This window comes from Pongo pygmaeus, chromosome 7 (assembly GCF_028885625.2).
Source record: "Pongo pygmaeus isolate AG05252 chromosome 7, NHGRI_mPonPyg2-v2.0_pri, whole genome shotgun sequence".
In the NCBI taxonomy this organism is placed as follows: Eukaryota; Metazoa; Chordata; class Mammalia; order Primates; family Hominidae; genus Pongo; species Pongo pygmaeus.
Genome location: NC_072380.2, coordinates 40,087,043 through 40,101,289, shown reverse-complemented (window position 1 = coordinate 40,101,289; position 14,247 = coordinate 40,087,043). Strand labels below are relative to the sequence as shown.

Sequence of the window (14,247 nt, the reverse complement as noted above, 5' to 3'; positions counted from 1 at the left end):
GGATTACAGGCATGAGCCACTGTACCTGGCCTAGACTCTGTTCTTAAATGATACATAATTAGTATTTTCTCTCAGAATTTAAGTGCACATTCAATATAGAAAATCAGGAAAAAAACAAACTTTAAAAGAATAAAATATTTGCAATCATGCATATATGACATTGCTATGACTGTTTCGTTGGTTATTTAGTACTTTTTTCATTGAAATTATGTGTATTCACTGAATTGAGAACCGCGTTGTTCATTTACTGTATTTTATTAAATTATCTCATATTACACAGAGAATACATCTAATGTCATAAATTATCTTTCGATATAATCATTTTAAAATAGCCATTAAAATAATATATGCCCATTTTACTGGTGAAAATAATAAACAAACTCACAGAATAAAGAAAAAATCAATCCAGTCGCATATCTGAGATGTAATAACTCTTTTTATTTTTATGAACCTTCCATCAATTTTTCATAGACATGCACACACACGGAGTTGTAGAATATTTATCTATCTACGTATCTATCTTTCTTACTTTGCATTCAATATGGTACCTATGCATACATATCAACAGTTTTTGCCTTCCTAGATTTTTTTATTATATGAAATATGAAATACATACAAACGTATATACACAAGGAGGTGCAAGCTCAAATTAGTCTCATGCTTAAATTATAAAGCCTCTCTGGCTTAATAAGTAACAGAATACAGTAAGCCCCTTATTGAAGAAAAGAGGGAAAGGAAAACTATACTAACTTTACTAATATTCATTTGGAAAATTAGAAAGTAAGAGTGTATACAAATAAAAAAACTGTCGTTCCAAATTCTCACACAAAATGTAAGTCATTTAAAAAATTGTGCAACACATTTGCTTTCATTAAATTTACTTTGAAAATATCTTACCAAATTAATGCCCAAAACTATCTTACATTTTAAATTCTCCATTGTTTCTAAGCAGGCTAGAATATGTTATGTGAGGTAGGAATTGCACAGGAAATGAGAACCACCAAGAGTGGTTTAAATAGTTGGTAGTTATTTTTTTTTCCCCATAATACAAAGTAATTTTGGAGGTTGTCCATCCGGAGCAGTTGTTGGGTGCCATTATGTCATCAGTGATCCAGACTCAGTCCAGTTTTTAGCTATAGATCTTGTTTGTGATCCTCTTTTATATGGCCTTCAAAATGGTTGATTGGAACTCTGGTTATATCCACAGTTAGTGAATGGGATGAAGGATATATGACAGGCAGTACCCTGCCACAGTGTTCATGACAAAAGTGATGTCCCATCAAGTAGCCATCTAAGAACACTAGGACAAGGATGGGATGAGTTGGAAAAATAATGCATTTTAAATCAACCATGTATTTGAGAAACTAAAAAACCACACACAGGCCTAGGAAAGATGCATGCTCAGAAAGGACCTGGGATAACCATAAGCTTTATATTCAAGTTGACCCCAATGTTCAGATAATACTAAATTGATTAGTAAAGAACTTTCACAGAATAGAGCCATTCTGCAAACACTGGGCAAGGTGGCGGGTTTTTAAATTGCCCCATTTTCATGCTATTTCTTGCCTGAATACCTTGTTTTGTGTGTGTGTGTGTGTGTGTGTGTGTGTGTGTGTTTTATTGTTTTATAGGTCCTGTGAAATTTATGCTTTAAGGAGGTGGTAGACTTACTATTCCGGTGGATTTGCTATTACTTGCACCCTCTAAAGCTGTGGGCTGAGCTGTACCTTGGGCCCTTTTAGCCATAGCTAGAGTGGCTGGGATGCAGGGTGCCAAGTCCTGAGGTGGTATAGAGCAGGGGGACCCTGGGCCCTGCCCAGGAAACCATTTTTCCCTCCTAGGCCTCTGTGTCTGTGATGGGAAGGGCTACCATGAAAGTCTCTGATATACCTTGGAGACATTTTCCCCACTGTCTTGATGACTAACATTTGACTCCTCATTACTTATGAAAATTTCTGCAGCATACTTGAATTCTTCCCCAGAACATGGGTTTTTTTTTTTTCTATTGCATCATCAGGCTGCAAATTTTTCCAACTTGTATGCTTTGCTTCCTCTTGAATGCTTTGCTGCTTAGAAATTTCTTCTGCCACGTAGCCTAAATCATCTCTCTCAGGTTCAGAGTTCCACAGATTTCTAGGACAGGGGCAAAATGCTGCCACTCTCCTTGCTAAAACATAACAAGAGTCACCTTTTCTCCAGTTCCCAACAAGTTCCTCATTTCCATCTGAGACCACCTAAGCCTGGACTTCATTGTTCATATCACTAAGCGCATTTTGATCAAAGCCATTCAACAAGTCTCTAGGAACTTCCAAACTTTCCCACATTTTCCTGTCTTCTTAGCCCTCCAAATGATTCCAATCTCTGGCTGTTACCCAGTTCCAAAATCGCTTCCACATTTTTTAGTATTTTCACAGCAGCACTCCATTCCTGGTACCAATTTTACTGTATTAGTCTGTTCTCATGCTGTTAATCAAGACATGCCTGAAACTGGGTAATTTATAGAAAACAAGATTTAATGGACTCACAGTTCCGCATGGCTGGGGAGGCCTCACAAGCATGGCAGAAGGCAAAGGAGGAACAAAGGCATGTCTTACATGGAGGCAGGCAAGAGAGTGTGTGCAGGGGAACTACCCTTTATAAAACCATCAGATCTCATGAGACTTGTTCACTATCAGGAGACCAGCATGGGAAAAACCTGCTGCCATAATTCAATTACCTCCCACCAGGTCCCTCCCATGACACTGTGGGTATTGTGGGAGCTACAATTATGTCTCCACCATAATCTTTTGCCCCAGGTGTCTGCAAATGTTACTCTCTCCGCACCTTTCCCTAGCAGTCTATACTGCTTCTTTCCATCTGAGATTTGAGTTAGGCAAATCAGAAACCAGTCCTTAAGGCAGCTACCAGACAAGTTAGAATATTGCCAATAAGATCTGTGCTGCATCGTTCAGTTTGAGGGAAGGTATTGAGAATTTAGCTGCTGCCTCATTCAGGCAAAAATGCCATAAAATTTTCTACCATTTTCACTGTGACAATGTGTTCTTCAGTATTTTACTGGTTGCTGTAGACTTTTGACTGTTTCCAGAGCTCCTATAATGTTATTTCAGCCAGATTTTGTTTTGTTTTCTGTATCACCATTTTTATGACGTACCTCCCCAGACTATTCATTGAAAGTTGGATATAACCTGCTTGTAATTGTACCACTGTTGTAGGGTGCAAATGATCATTTAAATCCAAAATGCTTGGTCTTTGGTGGCCACTGGAGGAGTGCTGCCTTCCGGTTTGGTTGCCTTTGTGGAATCACATTGTTTCACGTTTTCTGAACCTAAAAATGATTTTTATCTCTGGTACAACTATGCCTTTAAAAAAAGAGTATGAGCCTGGCCAACATGGTGAAATGCCGTCTCTACTGAAAATACAAAAATTAACTGGGCATGGTGGCACAAGCCTGTAATCTCAGTTACTTGAGAGGCTGAGGCAGGAAAATTGCTTGAACCCAGGAAGCATAGGCTGCAGTGAGCTGAGACCAAGCCACTGCACTCCAGCCTGGGCAACAGAGTGAGACTCTATCTCAAAAAAAAAAAAAAAAGAGTATGTACAGATTTTATTTCATTTAGCACTTTAGTTCCTCCATAACAAGAAGGTTTCTATAGGAACCTATTCTGCCTAATGACAATAAAGGAGGCTGTATTATGATTCTTATCTCAAAACAAAAATAAATCTGTTTTAGAGAGTTTGGGGAAGAATAAAAAAGAATTGTATTTTTTATGTAATATTACTATTGCTATACGGTTATAAATAATTTTTAATTTTTTTAGCTAGCTTCTTAATTTGGATGCTGTTTTTCCCTAGCAGACCTTCCTGCATGATGCAACTGAAGTTAAGCACTCTGCCACAGGCATGTTAAAACAAAAACAAACAAACAAACAAAAACCAAACAGACAAAAACAACAACAAACAAAAAAACCCCACAAAAACACTTCATTGCAGAAAAAGGGTACCAGTAATACCAACAACCCTTCCTCAACTTTTGTTTCTCTAGACAATTAATGTATTTAATTGTTCTGAGAATTAGGTTTACTTTTTCCTGGACAATAGGTCTGCAAATTATATATCTAACTTCTCTATTTAAATTGCAGTTAGGTGTGAAGCAAGCATGCTAACAGAACAGATAGATTTATAACTACAGCAGCACTAATCTGTATCCAATATCCAGAGCTAGTACTTTTTATACTACTACCACAGCCATCCAAGATAACCTGGCCATCTATTCATCATTAGTCCATTTCCCCGTAAATCTTAAACGGAGGTATGCGTTGCCCTAATTATCCAACACAATTAATAATGCATTTTTTCATACGCAATAATGTTGGGCAGAAACTATGTGAACAGGTTAACTCTCTGATTTTAAAAGTTAGTGTGTTATGATCCTATATTATAAGAGGAAAAATCTCCCAAAATATTGCCAATATTCTTTAGCAAACTTTTAAAATAAAAAATATTTCCAATTACATGTTCTTGGGCTTACCATTAGTCGCTTTGAGTATTTGTATGAGTGCATTAAACATTTTTTGTTCTTTTGAAGCATAGTATTATTTGATATAGGTTGAAAGAGATCTCTGAAAACAATTACTAAACCTTTGTCTTTATGCTTAACTTTCTTTATCTCAGTTGATTTAACTACCAGCAAGAGAATTAAACGAGTTAGAATCCTTGGTGTCATTCACCCATCTCTTTTTACTATGCATATTACTCCAACTCAGCTGGTTTAAACTTTCTATCTCAAATACATCTACTGGTTTCTATCCTCACCACCACTCAATTTCACTGTATGCTTATCATTTTTGTGGACCACAGCAATGACATTCTAACTTTGTTGTCTATAGGCTATTGCCCTTTCCATTCTCTTTTCCAAAACCTACTTTTATCAGCTTTCCTTCTTCCAGTATGTAAATACAGCAAATTGCTATATTTGGCCAACTTGCTCATGAAGAATAGAAGATTCTACACAATCATGCTAATAATATCTTCTTTCATATAATATCAAGTTTTTTGTCTGTTTCTCTCTCTTTTGTTATGGTATGAACAAGATGAGATTTGTGTTGTTCACTGATGCCTTCTTGGGGCCAGGTACATTTGTAGGACTCAAATATTTATTTAATGAATGACTGAATGGCCACCTGCCCTTTAGATTTCTCAAAGTTTCAATACGGTCTTCCACAGTAGAATCATTTTAAATATTACTTCTTTTTTTATAATACTCTGTCTTTTATTTCTATACCAATTAAGTCCTATCTATCATCAGGGCTCAATGAGAAGGTTTTAACTGTTCTCAAATATTTGACCCATTTCCTGTATTTTACGCTTCATAAATCAATTTTTTCATTACAGCATTTATTACATACTTATTTGTGTTTTACTCATTTCATATTTGTCCCTGCTATCCCAGTCTAAGCAGGGAAGAAGCCGTTATTGTTTTGTTTACTCCTAGATAATCAGAGTCTCATCTAGTGCTGGAAACATAGTAGCTCAATACATTAACTATTCATTGTTAGTATACTAATTCTGGTTGCTAAATCAATACACTTTTTATTAGTCCATGGTAATATGGTATGGTATGGAATGCTTTTAATTAAATGGCAACTCTAAATGGCATGTCAATTAACTTATTTTTGCTCATCCTTTTTAGGTTTGCAGGAATCAAAGATGTGTGAGTTCTTCATACTTGGGTTATGATTGTACTACAGACAAATGCAGTAATAGAGGTGTAAGTAGCAGTACTATGAGGTGAAAATAGAAATAATTGAGCCTAATTTTAGGAAACTAAATGCATTGCTACACACACACGCACGCACACACACACACACACACACACCAAAACATATAGGAAAATTGGCCTTATCTGACCTACATATTATTTTATAATTCTACTTGAACACATATAAATCTAGTTGCTTATCTTATAAGGTGATATTTCTCCTTCTTTTAGGTATGCAATAACAAAAAACACTGTCACTGTAGTGCTTCATATTTACCTCCAGATTGCTCAGTTCAATCAGATCTATGGCCTGGTGGGAGTATTGACAGTGGCAATTTTCCACCTGTAGCTGTACCAACCAGAATCCCTGGTAAGTATTAATAATACATTGGAAAATAATTAAAACAGAATTTGTATTTATTAAATTTAATAACAAATAATATTTTGTCTACCAATTTATATCTAGACTATGTTTGGACATTAAACTGCATATGAATGTGTATGTTTTACTTACACTTCCAGAGAGTAATATATTACAACATATGTAGCATATGTTATAAATATGATATATCAGTCAGAGCCCAGGCATAAAGACAGAAATCACTTTAGTCTTTCAAACAGAAAGAATGCAGTGTAAGGTGTCTGGTAATTGCATAGATGAGAAGATAATCAGAGAAAGGTGAGGCAACCCAGAAAATGACTACCACTTTTTAGGGTTGTAGGGACAATAAAAAGTGGTGGTATTACTAGAATCAGAATCTGGGCCATTTAGCATGATATATAACTATGGTCAGGGATGTATAGCAGGATTGGAACCACAGAGAGAGTTACTGTCCAGCATGAGCTGGAGGTATAGTGAATATACAATCACTGTTGGAGATGCTGGAGGGGAAGGGGGAGCAATATCAGAGCTATTTTTACTCTTCAAATCCTCCAAATTTTACTCAGTGATTCCCAGTGATCAAAACTGACTGGAAGAGAGCAGGTCAAGGAACTTGGGCAGTGTGGTTCCCTGTGATATTGATCAAAGCAGAGGAACAGCCTAGATGAATTTTAGAGAAAGCCAGAAGTTAACTGGCATATCCAATAGTACTTGGGACCAGGAGATTATCTTTGATATAAAAATCTAAATGTACATACAATTAGAGACGTTTTTCTGATTTTGAGTCATAGGTAGTTTCTACATTAATTCCAGTACCTGGAAACATTATATTTAATGTTATATAGTAATAGATTAGTAAGTTTAAAACTTTGTAATTAATGTATTTTCAAACTATTTCCATTTTACTAGCAACAATTAACTTATCTTCCCATTGGCTGCAATTAATTGTTTCTATTCATGCACACACATGCCATTTCCCAATGAGTAGTGGAGACCACTCCTTTCCAGGTTGGTTTTAGTGGTATGACTGATCAATAAAACGTGAAGAACTAACATTCTAGGACTCTTGTGGTCTTCCTACAGACTCTAACTAGGTATTTTGGAGTCCTAACTTCTCTTATTCCCGGAAATCTCATTCTCTCATTCACTTCTTGAAAATTATCAGCAATATCTGAAATTTGATTGCACTCAGAAAGAAAAATACAACCATCTAATAAGCCCTCCTCAAATTCATGACTAACAAAATTGTGAGCAAAATCGAATGTTTTAAGTTACTAAGCCTTGAGGTAATTTCTTATACAGCAATAAATAATAAAAAACATTTAGCTCCCAATATGTTGTGTAATAGAAATCTAAAATGTGGCCTTAGCTTTGAAATTGGATAGTGCATGGAAGACAGAAAGGCAGGAAACTATTGAAGTCTTAGTACATGTTGAAGTTGGTGAGCAATTCAAGGACAGTTTATAAACATGTTGCAGAAAGTGAAACCATTATTATGAAGTGGCATCACTTTGTTTGTTTTGGCATCACTGCTGCCTTTGGTAATGTGGAAAATTGAACTCATGCCTACTATGAAACTACTGGAAGAAAATGTTAATAAGGCATTCTAGGACATTGGTCCAAGCAAGGATTTTATTGGTTTGAAAGTAGAACTAATTTTCATTCTCCACAAGTTTCTTAAAGTAAGAAACAATGAAAGGCCAAATTTGAGATTAGAGCAATAAAATTTTATCTCAGATCAAAATTAAGCAAGGCCTTTGACTGTAAACACCTCTGTTAAAATCTCAGAAAAACTTAAGTTGATATATCTTAGAGACTCTTTCTTCTATACAAAAGGCCTTCTAAGTATTTTATGTAAATGCATCATAAAAACTTTCAAACAATAAGGCTACTAAGAATTTTAAACTGGTCATTTCATAACAGCCTCACAGGATCCAATACAGAGAAAGGCTTATGTCAAAGAGATTTGCGAGTTTGGCCTTTGTTTAATGGATTGTATTTTTATTTGATACATGAGAAATTCACAGGAATTATATTAGCTCAGACTGAAAGTGATCAAGGTAGCATGTATGTTCATTGGTCCCCAATCAACTACAGGCAAGAAACAGGCTGATAAAGGTAGTCAGATGTGAAAAGGACTATTTGGATTATAAACCAAAGGGCATAAACAAAAAGTCAGAAACCACACTTCTTCTTAATCTGTGGGTTTATGATTTTTTAGGTCACCACCAACAAAAATAAACAACAACAAAAAAAAACTATAGGCATAGATGGTTTCACAGGTGAACTGAACCAAATTCTTGGAAGAAAGCAATATTATTTTCAGGAAACAGTGGTGGGGAAGTTCCTGTCAACTCACTGTATGAGGAAAACATAATCCTGATGCCAAATTCAAACAAGGAACTCAACAAAGAAGAAAATCACAAAACAATATTCTTCACGAATAGAGATATAAAAATCCTCAACAAAATATTAGCCCATGATATATAGCTATCCATTTTAAAAAGAGTTACAAGAGTCACTTTGGGCACTTATATTTTCAAGTTATCTATTTTATATAAAATATGTTAATTTTAAAATTATTAAATTGTTAGAAGGTTTTATTCTGGTAGACTTAGTAAAACACAGAAATATCTTTACTATATTTCTGATGCTTGCTTTCAAATCTTTGATTTTTTTTTTCTCCTAGAAAGGCGCTACATTGAGAATGTTTACCATTCCAAACCAATGAGATGGCCATTTTTCTTATTCATTCCTTTCTTTATTATTTTCTGTGTACTGATTGCTGTAATGGTGAAAGTTCATTTCCAAAGGAAAAAATGGAGAACTGAGGACTATTCAAGCGATGAGTATATTGATTTCATATTTAAGATTTGTTATTTGTATAATTTATGAACATAGTCAATAAATAGAAATGTGATAGATGTAATGAGTAATAATTCAAATTCAATTATTGTCTTTATATGAGAATTTAATAACTCATATATTAATAACTAATGGCCAGGGGTGGTGGCTCACACCTGTTATCCCACCACTTTCTGAGGCCAAGGTGAGTGGATCACTTAAAGCCAGGAGATCAAGACCAACCTGGGCAATATGGTGAAACCCCATCTCTCCAAAAATATACAAAAATTAGCCAGGCATGGTGGCATGCACCTATAGTCCCAGCTACTCAGGAGGCTGAGGTGGGAGGATCACTTGAGCCTGGGAGGCAGAGGCTGCAGTGAGCCAAGATTGTGCCACTGCACTCCCGCCTAGGCAACAGAGTGAGACTGAGACTCAAAAAAGAAAAAATTATATATATATACACACACATATGCACACACACACACACACACACATACACATACATATATACACATATAGTAATTGCAATTTTAAACTTATAATGGACTTTTTAGGGGCAAGATTAGTTAAAGTTTAGCTGTCCATTCAAGTTTAAAGTTTATCTTTAAAGTCTATCTTCTTTTATTATTTGATCTTGTTAAATATGTATTTTAACTTAATAATACTTAAGTAACTTTGTAATATTTCTATATCTTAGTGAATTTTTATGCTATTTTAATGAAGGGTAATAGGAAAACCCAGGAAAGTAATTTAGCTTTTTTTTTGGTGGTAACATAAATTGAAACACAAGCAGTTAGAAGTAGAAAAAGATTAAAAGTTAATATGTAATAAAAGACTTAAAAATCTAGATGATAGCCACATCTAGTCTACAGAAAATATAAAACAAATAACTTTTATTAAAAATAAAAATATCTGAATATATGCTATAAGAATACAAGTAAATATTAAAACTGGTTTATTTATTTTCAAGGAAAATGCTACAAAATGATTTCTGCCTAGGAGTTATATAACTATGTCCTTCATTTTACTTGAAATGAATTGAATTTCATTAAAATACTTAAAATGACAATGTAAATGAAAATGGAATATATTTTAAAAGTTGATTTGAAATTGCTGAAATAATATGCAGCACCTAAACTACTAATAACTTAGTCATTATTTAAATATACTAAAGTGGTTTTCTTATATAGGATAACTATTGTGGAATAACTGATATCAAATATCTTCAGGGAAAAAACATAGCTAGTAAAATGAGTAGAAATTAATAGGGTTGAAAATGAATGGCAAAAAGTTTAAAGATACTTAACCAATAATATTATGAATATAACAATGATCTAAGTTTATTTTCAGGTAAACATATATCACTGTGCTTTTTTTCATATTCACTGATGCAAAGATGTGCATTATTAGTCTTGATTATCAGGGCAGAGATGTTCTCAGTGATAGGGTATTCTCAAATAATGGGTGAACCCAGTTCTTAGGTAAAAATTCAGAACTGTTTCAAGACTGACAGATAATACAGAGGTTTGTAAAATCATCTTGAAGAAAGTATAATATTATTTTTATTTTTAATATGCAGGCAACCTGAAAGTGAGAGTGAGCCTAAAGGATAGTCTGGACAACAGAGATGCCATGATATCACTGTAAGTTTCTTTCATCTTTTTTAAAATTTATTTTACTTTAAGTACTGGGACACAGGTGCAGAATGTGCAGGTTTGTTACATAGGTATACATATGCCATGGTGGTTTGCTGCACCTATCAACCCATCATCTAGGTTTTAAGCCCCACCTGCATTAGGTATTGGTCCCAATGCTCTTCCTCCCCTTGCCCCCAACCCCCGACAGGTTCTGGTGTGTGAAGTTCCCCTCCCTGTGTCCACGTGTTTTCATTATTCAACTCCCACTTATGAGTGAGAACATGCGGTGTTTGGTTTTATGTTCCTGTGTGTTTGTTGAGAATGATGGCTTCTAGTTTCATCCATGTCCCTGCAAAGGACATGAGTGAGTTCCAAATATTTTAAGGATTGAGGGGGTGGGGGGAGGAGAGAGAGAGAACGTAATATATTAAATAAATACATATTAAGTAGTGACAGTCATATAGCTATATATAATAAAAACAAATTGGAGACTATTTTTCAGAATTATAATATTTTTCAGAATTTATAATAGACATGATCAAGTTATAAATGATATTGAAATTTTCCACTTAAAAATTTCTTACAGTGTTATTTTTTAATTATTTTATCTAGTTAATTTTACTTCTTTAGCATTTGTGTATTTAAAATGTTGGCTAAAAAGTTGCATGATGTAGGTCTACTTTGCAATAAGGTTATTTGCATGTTATTTGTTGAAGTAGCTATCATTTTAACTTATTTGTTGATAACAGTGACTTTTTTTTCATTTATTCAGTCTTCTAGAGTAATTATCTGTGATGGATGGACACAAAAAAATGGAAAGAAAAGAATGTACATTACCTGATTTCCTGGGATTCAAACCTGCATATTGTGATTTTAATTTGACCAGAAAATATGATATATATGTATAATTTCACAGATAATTTACTTATTTAAAAATGCATGATAATGAGTTTTACATTACAAATTTCTGTTTTTTTTAAAGTTATCTCACACTATTTCTGTTGGTCAGTAGACACTAATTCTTTCAGTAGGGGCATGGTATAAGGAAATATCGTAATGTAATGAAGTGGTACTATGATTAAAAGCCACCGTTATATTTCAAATTGCAATGGTATGTTGTTATGTTATAGTGTGACGGTCTGGAATCAATCAAAGACAATGATCCTAAAATTTGGAAAAATTTTTCACCATATGCTGTGAAAAAAGATACATTTTCGAGTATATAAACATTCAAAGTAAAGGATGATATTATTTCAGTCCTGCACATGCTGATTCCTTTCATGAGGTCAGCAAAAATTAGTAACAAAACATGGCAAGGATTATTCAGCCTGAAAAAAGAAGGAAATCTTGTTATATGCCGTAACATGGGTGAAATTTAAGGACGTTATGCTAAGTGTAATAAGCCAATCACAAAAAGGCAAATATTGCATGATTCCATTTATATGAGGTATCTAAAATAGTCAAACTATTTGACTCAATTATCTGATTTATAAGCATATACACACACAAGACACACAGATTTTAAGGTACTAGAAATAGATTTGAAGTTTTTTAATCTGATGAAAGGGATCAACAAAACATATATATAATGAAAATAATTAATATTCAATTTTCTAGTCTTTCCTAATATTGTGAAGAAGTTAAGAAAATTCACTATTAACATTTTTATATATCTTTGTGAAAATAGTAGTCAGTAAATATGGCTACAAAAAATAAAAAATAAACTTTAAAAAGGAATCTTTATCCAAAGAAAATCTTATTATAATATAAACACAGAAAATCCAGGATAATCTATAGATAAAATATTTTAATTACCAAGTGAATCTGAAAAATCCATTGGGTGTAAATTTAATACACAAGTATCCCATTTACATATAAAATAAAAAATGTAAAAACTAGAATATTTAAAAGAATATTATTTACATTAGCACCAAACATATTAAATCCTTGGAAATAACCATTCTAGGAAAACTATGACACCTATACATACAAAATGACAAATTACTATTAAAAGAAATTAAAGAAAGTGTTAGGCCATTCTTGCATTGCTATAAAGAAAAACCTGAGGCTGGATTTTTTTTTTTTGAGAAGGAATTTCGCCCTTGTTGCCTAGGCTGGAGTGCAATGGCATGATCTTGGCTCACTGCAGCCTCTGCCTCCCAGGTTCAAGCGATTCTCCTGCCTCAGCCTCCTGAGTAGCTGGGATTACAGGCACACACCACTACTCCCGAATAATTTGTGTATGTTTAATAGAGATGGGGTTTTGCCGTGTTGGCCAGGCTGATCTTGAACTCCTGACCTCAGGTGATCCGCCCGCCTTGGCCTCCCAAAGTGCTGGGATTACAGGCGTGAGCCACCGCGCCCGGCTGAGGCTGGGTAATTTGTAAGTAAATCACACTACCTAACTTCAAAATGTGCAAACACCATGGTACTGGCATAAAAGCAGACATATAGACCAATGGAACAGAATAGAGAGACAAGAAATAAATCTGTGCATTTACAGCCAACTGATTTTCGACAAAGGCACGAAGAATACATATGAGGAAAAGTTTCTTCAACAAATGATGTTGACAAAACTGGTTACCTATATGCAGAAGAATGAAATTAGATCCTATATATCTTAGATCCTATATATCTAAGACTTAATACATAAATTATCTCAAAATGAATCAAAGACTTAAATATAAGACCTGAAATTGTAAAAGTATAGAGGAAGAAAAACATAGGGGAAAAGCTCCACGACATTTAGTCTGGGTAAAGACTTTTTGGAATATGACCTCAAAGTACAGACAACAAATGCAAAAATAGACAAACAGAATTGCACCATACTAAAAAGCTTCTGTACAGCAAATGAGACTCAACAGAGTGAGGTGACAGCTTACAGAAAAAGAGAAAAGATTGGCAAACTATACATCTGATAATAAGTTAATATTCAAAATATTAACAAACTCAAACAGCAAGAAGACAAACAGCCTGATTAAACAATGGACACAAGAAAGGAATAGACTTTCTCAAAAGAATACATACAAATGGCCAACAGGTAAATTAAAAAATGCTCAATATCACTAATCACCAGAAAATGTAAATCAAAACCACAATAAGATATAATGTTAGATTGGCTGTTATCAAAAGATAAAAGATAACAAGTACAGACGAGGATGCAGAAAAAACAGAACATTTATACACTGTTGTTGGGAATATAAATTAATACAATCATTATAGAAAACAGTATGGAGGTTCCTCAAAAAATTAAACATAGAAGTACTGTATGACTCAGCAGTCCCACCACTGGTTATGTATTCAAAGTCAATAAAATCAGTATGTTGAATAGATGTCTGCACTGCCTGGTTTACTGCAGCACACACAATAGGGTCAAGATATGGAATCAAGCTAAATGTCCATCAACCAATAAATGGATAAAGAAAATACAGTACATATATACAATAATTCAGCCATAAAAAAGGAAATTATCTCATTTGCTACAACATTTATGAACTAGAGGACATGATGTTAAGTAAAAGAAGCCACAGAAAGACAAATATCACATCATCTCACTCATGTGGGATCTATAAATGTTGATTTCATAGAAGTAGCAAGTAGAATGATGGTTACCAGAAGCTGAT

The 14,247-nt window shown here is 34.0% G+C and overlaps 1 protein-coding gene across 1 annotated transcript in view; it reads left to right on the top strand.

Moving 5' to 3' along the window:
• ADAM2 (ADAM metallopeptidase domain 2) overlaps positions 1–10,611 on the top strand; it is a 113,722-nt gene extending 103,111 nt beyond the window's left edge. The window contains exons 18-21 of the mRNA XM_054498868.2: positions 5,690–5,767; positions 5,990–6,128; positions 8,830–8,989; positions 10,567–10,611. Coding sequence (XP_054354843.2) covers positions 5,690–5,767; positions 5,990–6,128; positions 8,830–8,989; positions 10,567–10,600 — 411 coding nt within the window. The 3' untranslated portion in view covers positions 10,601–10,611. The remainder of the gene's footprint in view (positions 1–5,689; positions 5,768–5,989; positions 6,129–8,829; positions 8,990–10,566) is intronic.
• Positions 10,612–14,247: the final 3,636 nt, after the last annotated feature.